Source organism: Apium graveolens, chromosome 2 (assembly GCF_009905375.1).
Source record: "Apium graveolens cultivar Ventura chromosome 2, ASM990537v1, whole genome shotgun sequence".
Classification (NCBI taxonomy): Eukaryota; Viridiplantae; Streptophyta; class Magnoliopsida; order Apiales; family Apiaceae; genus Apium; species Apium graveolens.
The window spans coordinates 195524711-195531877 of NC_133648.1; the positions used below are offsets into that span (position 1 = coordinate 195524711).

A 7167-nucleotide genomic window follows, 5' to 3' on the forward strand; every position below is an offset into this window, starting at 1 on the left:
GATTGATAAATCCAATAATCAACTTCAAAATCTTATTATTCTCTTAATAATTCCTCCAATAATCCTTCTTGCTCCCTTGATTAGAAACCCCAATTATAGATATATACTTGATCACTCCCTCTCTCACTAGTTTCTTTCCTAAAGAAATCTATAATTCTTGTACTAAAAATCTTATTATAAAGAAGCCCTTCTAGGTTTTTACAGGGATTTTAACTAATTAACTAACCATGGTTAATTAAATAAAAAAACTAAGTAGAAGCTTCTAGTTTACTCTTAAACCAACTAGAAATAGCTAGATAAAAATAAGTTTCATAAATAATTAAATATTATTTGCTACCTCATTAGAAAGAATTTTAAAAAATCCAAAACACTTTTCTTCTATAAAAAAATCCAAATAAGAAATGACCTTTGATAATATTATTAAAGAGGTAATAATAATAAAAATAATAATATTAATAATAATAATAATTCGAACATAAAAAAATAGAATAGTGACGAGATGTTTACGACAACAAAAATTCCCTCCTTTATTATTCTATAATAAATACTAAGCTCTTTGAAGAAATAAATTCTTTGTGGAGAGAATTTTTAAAATATTGAGATTAAATATGCGCAAATAATTTTTTTTAATAATCATGGGCATAATAATTAGTTATACAAGGAGTCTCTTTTAATAGTTTATTTATTAAACTACTTTGATCTCTTGCCATCAAAATAATTTATATAGTAATTAAGGTCAAATCACGTAAAAAAATCGAATCACATTTAATAATAGTAATTTAATACAATTCTCCGAAATAGAATTCGTAATCACTTTAATAACTACACGCTCTTGATAAATTTCTAAAATACTCAATAGCGAAAAGCAACGAAATTATTATGCAATTTTTTTTAATATTATGTTAAAATAATAACTTTGTTACTCTTAATAATACTTATCAAATTATATGCAATAATTAAAAAAAAATTCCTTTCACGTTCCCTAGACTTAAAATATATATATTCAATAGTCCAATAAGTTCATTTAACGTGTTAAGTCATAGAATAAAATGGAATGTTAATTTACATACTCGAAATTTCACGGGCATTACAGTCTTCCCCCTTAAAAATTCCGTCCTCGGAATTAGCGTTGCTTGCGAATAATGAGGGGTATTTCCTACGTATTTCTTCTTCGAGTTCCCAAGTAGCTTCTTCTATGGAATGATTTCTCCAAATTGTCTTAACCAACTTGATTTCCTTATTCCTCAGCTTTCGAACCTTATCATCCATAGTTTGAACCAGTTGTTCTTCGTATGTCAAGTCTGATTGGACTTCTATTGGTTCATAAGAAAGTATATGACGATTATCAGGACGATAAGCCTTCAGAACGGTTATGTGAAAAATATCATGGATAAACTTAAGACTTGGGGGTAATGCCAGCTGGTAAGATACACTGCCTACGTTCTTCAAAATCTCAAATAGAGCAATATATCTAGGTCTTCATTTTCCATTCATTTCGAATCTCATGACTCCTTTCCAAGGCGATACTTTTAGCAATACTTTATCTCCAACATCAAACTCCTTGCGTCTTCGTCCTAAATCAGCGTATTTTCTGTATCTATCCTGGGTGACTATTAACCTCTTCTTAATCATTCCAATAGATTTATCCATCTGTTGAACTAATTCAGGTCCATAAATCTTTCTCCTACTTCTTCCCAACATATTGGTGATCAGCATTTTCTACCATAGAGTGCCTCAAATGGAGCCATTCCTACGCTTGAGTGGTAAGTATGGTTGTAAGAAAATTCTACCAATGCCAGATGGTCATCCCAATTTCCTTTGAAGTATGGTTGTTAATACTTTTATCACTACTATTACTTGTTAAAACGTTCAAGATTTTGATTAGTTATAGCACAAGGTAATCTTCCTGATGTAATCTGGAGAAGGTACTTCTTGATGTAATATGTGACAAGAGAAGATCAATGTGCTAAAGTATTCTCTCGACAAGCTGGTATATGCACAAGCTGGTTATTATTGATATCACGTTTACCTGTTACAATTTTAGTCAGCACCTTGTAAATCGATTCAGATGTTTGTTGATGCAAAAAGTCCAAGTCATACTTCATTTTACCTTACAATGCACATGTTTCTGCTATAAACATGATGGTACTTCACATTACTTAAAGGAATTGGTTCTGTGCCTTGCCTATGTAGTGATTGCTGCTTGTTTTTTTGTTCAAAAACTTCCTTCAAGCATTGAGTGCCTACGATTGATTGCTAATTTCTACTAATACTATCTTCTTGCATAAAATTACTAATAATTTCACGTATGTTTAGATCATATCGCTTTGACGAATGTGGAAGTGGTGCAACATCCTCAAGCTTGAACTTTCTCAACTGTCAATACCAAATAAATCTTAAAACTTGAACTTGACGAAAGTTGGTGCTCTGCGGGTGACTTCAGGTATTGAAGGCTTGTCATTGCTGAAGACAACACAGGTTAGCTATGTTATTGCCCCTGCTTATTTCTATTGCTTAATATTGATACAGAAGTCATTTGGTTGAAATTGGATATGTATATGGGTAAGTTAAAGCAGCTTACCAGTTACAGTCAACAATCAAACCGCAGTTTGAAATGATCATTGCTTTGGATTAATCAACAATTAGTACATGGATGATATTTATAATATCGGATATATTTCTTTTTGGATTATGTTATCACTCGAAGTAGCACATCATTTTTATAAAGTCAGCTTTTTAACACAACTGAAAATTTTAAAATGTAGTGGGATTCACACTTTTCCCGTAGTTGAATTGTAATTTTTATATTATATAATATAATTCAGTTTAAAAATTTCACGCAAGACTTATTTGGGTCACTAGTTTGCATATTATGCTCAGCTTTTGTTGTTTTTTGTTAATTCTAATTTATATCAATCTGCATTGCTGGTTATGATTGTCGATAAGTACTGCTCGGAAGATTTTAAACAGGAATATATCACTAAACTATTGTAGGCTCTTAAAGGTTGCAATAGTTGGTTTAGACATTTAAACTGAAAAGGCTTGCAACAGTGCTAGTTAGATAGTATAATATGCCACAACCTTTATTGAAAATAATAGATCCTTTTTTGGAGCGTTAATTTGTATCATACTCTGTGCTTCCCTTGTTTAAATCTTGTCGATTGTTTACTGTTCAAAGATCCTATTATGTCTTTGTCAGTAAGATATTGGTTTCTATTTTTTTGTTAGTTTCCTGATAACACTCAGGTTTTGAAGGATTCGTTAGGGACAAAAACACCATTTTACTAGAAACAAGTGAGAGATAGCTTGCAACAGAGGTCTTTGCTTCATGGAGGTATTTTCGCAAATCATTGATTAGAAGTATTAAATTTAACAGTAAGTTAGACTTGTGTTCCTCTGCAAAAGAGTGGTATTATCTTTTTTTTTTGTATTTCTACTTGTTGACACAAAAGATAATGAAGTTGTGGTAATATTGAGACTCCTACCGTAAATTATGATGCAGGCACCCTTTTGAATCTCCCGCAAGCATTCCTGTCAAACCACTTTACTTCATTAAGATGTACCTGGCGAAAGTTTTAGCTGAAACTTTCTTTGGTCCTCCAAACGAGGGAATTTACAGTCCATCTGTTCAGACCACTCTGTATCAGATGGGAAAGGCTGTTCTTGGCAGGTTCGCTCTCTCTCCCACATCTATCCCGTTGATCTAATTCAACCACTTTGTTAAAACATTTACTCGATTTATTAATATTATATCAGGTTCCCTGATGTATCATTCATCCAATTAAAGATGCGGAACATACATTTTCTAATTACTTAAACTAGAAAGCTTCCTAATGTAATCTGCACAAGGTACTTCTTTTTCGCTGTAAAAAAATCACTTCTAATTACTACACAAATAGTAAAATGGTAAACTTACAAATAAAGAAACATAAATAATAGATTGCCATGGTCCAATTGAAGATCCTTCTCCAGTGGGTCGTGCAAGAAGATCATTGTTGCTTGGTGAAGATGCGAGTATTTTGTCATATAAAGCTACTAGTAGTTTGGTTACTGCTTCAAATTGTTGCTTCTCTAAACGAGATATGGATCCACACTTGCTAGTTCTTCTTAAGGTCTAACATTAATACATTACAATTGTTATAGATGCAGCATTTATGTGTCTAATGATAAACTCTGTGAGAACTATGTGAGAGATTAAAGTGCTTAATTAGATATATAGTAGTCTACAGAATCTAATAATCTGCTTTGTCGAGTGACTGATGATATATTCAGTGCTAGTTCAATCTTCATTACCTTCCCATTACACTCTTTTAGGAAATGGATAATTGATTTAAGTACTTGTGAATCTATAGTTACAGGAGAAAGGAGTATCTTCCTAAGGAATAAATTCAGGACTGATATTTGATGCATATTCCTACTACCAGTGATCATGTCTTTGTAGTGTTAAGTTAATGTTGACATTTGGCTGCAGAAAATAGCATCGAATATAGCACCAGGATTTCTTTGTAATAATGCAGGAGTGCTTAAATTGTTTGTACATGATTAGCTTAGCACGGTTCAATTACAAGCTGAATTTAATACAATGGATATTTGAGCTGCTTGATTATGCGTGAAATTGAACATCTTAGTAGAATACTTGGATCTATATCCAAAATGGACATACAAAGAGCACATTTGAAAAGCCTAAATTATATTTGGCTCTATATGCATATAATTTAGAGGCATCTGTTAAAATAATTGCGTTGTATAGTTATCACGTGATTTTTCAATATCGCAAAGGACTTTTGAATATTATCAGTTTGAATAGTATAAAGAGTGTATTGTCCATAGTTCTTACCCTGCACTCATAAATTACTCCTTTTTGTGTTCTTTCTCTATATTGTACAAAGAGCTGAAAGAGATGTTGCTCGTCTAGAACAAAGAACGATTGTTCTTGTTCTGCGACTAGGGAACACAAAGGCAAGAACTATTAAGTCATTGACGAAGCTAGAGCTTTTGTAGGAGTTGTACATGATGCTACCAACTTTGCTTTAGCTAATACTATTTATGGTTCAGCAACATATTCATATGGGGAAAATTGTTTGGGGAATGCGGCTTTAGTGACCTAGATAGGTTAGGAATATGATTGTAAGTAGATAGTTTTTGATGTTGATGTAGATGTAGATATAGAAATATGTTAATTGAATGCTGATATATAAGTTTTTTGGTATATATTTGTTCTCGTTTAAGATTTTTTTTATTGATATAGCTTTTATTTTAATTAAAGAGTACGATGTATCTTGAATATATATAACATCATTTCATTATTAACCAATTGATGTCAAAAATAAGCAAAACACAACAATTTTGACAGGAAAAATGATGTAAATAGGGACTTTCACATCGCTAACCTAAGTGAAACCGATGTGATATGCCATATTTAAAATCGCTAACCTAATTGAAATCGATGTGATATGCCATATTTAATATCGGTTTTATGTAGCAACCGATGTACTATACAAAGTAAGACATCATTTCTTTTAAGAATCTGATGTCTATCAGTTTAATGTTCTTCCTTGTTATATGTTTATAGTTTCTTAACCTCCTAATTATTATTTTTCACAATCTAGTTTTAACATGTTATTAAAAAAAGGGCTAATTATACATCAGTTTGCTAATAAAACCGATGTCTATGTACATCTTTAACATCGGCTAAAAACCGATGTTAAAGACCCTTACCTTTCTCCACACATGCGAAGACATAGGTTTAAAAAAGAAAAGACATCAGTTTATAATCGATTTCTAAGGGCATTTTTCTTGTGATGATCATATGTCGCTCTCAATTTTAATTTCGTGCCTAAGAATTCCTAGAAACTTTTACAGAATCTTGACGTAAACCTCACGTCTCTATCTAAAACAATTGACACTGGTACTCCATGTCTAACCACGACTCCCTTCAAATATAAGTTGAACAATTTTTATAGTGTATCTTTCATTTATTGGAAGAAAATGTGCAGATTTGGTGATTCGGTCGACTATAACCCAAATGGTGTCGTGGTTGGTTTTAGTTCTTTGCAAGCCAACAATAAAATCCATAGTGATATTTTCCCATTTCCATTTAAGAATCTCTAAAGGTTGTAACAGGCTATTGCGCCTCTGATATTCAGCTTTTATCTTCTGACACGTTAAACACTTACCTACCCATTCAGCAATTTCTCTTTTCATGTTAGGCCACCAAAAAATTTTCTTTATGTCTTGATACATCTTTGTGCTTCCAGGGTGGATAGAGTATCTTAATTATGGACATCGTTCATAATTTCTTCCTTTAATTCTGACACATTGGGAATCCAAATTCTTGATGCAACTCTTCGAACTTCTTGGTTATCTTTTACACTTAGAATCTCTTCTCCCGTCAGGTTTGCCTTATCTTTTACGTCAAATCTTTTTTATTATTTGTGGTTGTACTCGTATCTCAGAATTCCTTTCATTCGCTTGAACTGGAACCTTTATCTCCATCTCCATTTTCTCAATTTCTCGTATCAATTCCTTAGATGTCACCAGCATCTTCAACCTTTTTTTTTCTACTTATAGCGTTTGCGACCACATTTGCCTTTCTAGAGCGGTAATTTATGGTGCAGTCATAATCCTTGATCAGTTCTAACCATCTCCTCTGCATCATATATAATTCTTTTTGGGTAAATATGTATTTCAAGATTTTATGATCTGTATAGATTTCACATCTTTCTCCATACAAGTAGTGTCTCCAAATTTTAAGCGCAAAAACTATCACTGCTAGCTCCAAAACATGTGTGGGATACCTAGTATCATAATCCTTCAATTTTCTTGACGCGTAAGCAATGACTTTTCCGTTTTACATTATCACGCACCGTAGTCCCTTGAGAGATGTGTCACTATAGATCACGAAGTTTCCTGAATCGTCTAGTAAGGTTAGAACAGGGGCAGAAGTCAATCTTTTCTTTAACTCTTGGAAACACTATTTCGAGGTCCATTAAAATTTCTCACTCTTCCGTGTGATTCGAGTCAAAGGCGTGGCTATCTTTGAGAAATCTTGTACGGACCTTAGGTAGTAACTGGCTAATCCAAGAAAGCTTCTAACATCGGTTGGTGTCTTTGGTCGTTCCCAGTTTGCTACAGCATCAACCTTTGCAGGATCTACAAAAATTCCTT

The 7167-nt window shown here is 32.6% G+C and overlaps 1 protein-coding gene and 1 long non-coding RNA gene across 2 annotated transcripts; one reads left to right on the forward strand and one right to left on the reverse strand.

Moving 5' to 3' along the window:
• Window positions 1-1062: 1062 nt before the first annotated feature.
• LOC141696002 (uncharacterized) lies at window positions 1063-1716 on the reverse strand. Its single transcript, XM_074500201.1, has 2 exons — window positions 1540-1716; window positions 1063-1359 (listed from the first exon to the last, which is right to left on the reverse strand). The coding sequence occupies exons 1-2, from the start codon at window positions 1714-1716 to the stop codon at window positions 1063-1065; spliced, it is 474 nt and encodes a 157-aa protein (XP_074356302.1).
• An 833-nt stretch (window positions 1717-2549) lies between these two features.
• Window positions 2550-4882, forward strand: LOC141706133 (uncharacterized). The gene is made up of 3 exons (XR_012568660.1): window positions 2550-3334; window positions 3503-3670; window positions 4353-4882. It is a non-coding gene; the product is annotated as an uncharacterized LOC141706133 (long non-coding RNA).
• Window positions 4883-7167: the final 2285 nt, after the last annotated feature.

Excerpts from the sequence above, each read along its gene's own strand:
- LOC141696002 (XM_074500201.1), bottom strand. The coding sequence starts at position 1,716 with ATGCTGATCACCAATATGTTGGGAAGAAGTAGGAGAAAGATTTATGGA. Across the intron at positions 1,360-1,539 it reads AGTTTGATGTTGGAGATAAA|GCTTATCGTCCTGATAATCG; the intron begins GTATTGCTAAAA and ends ACCGTTCTGAAG.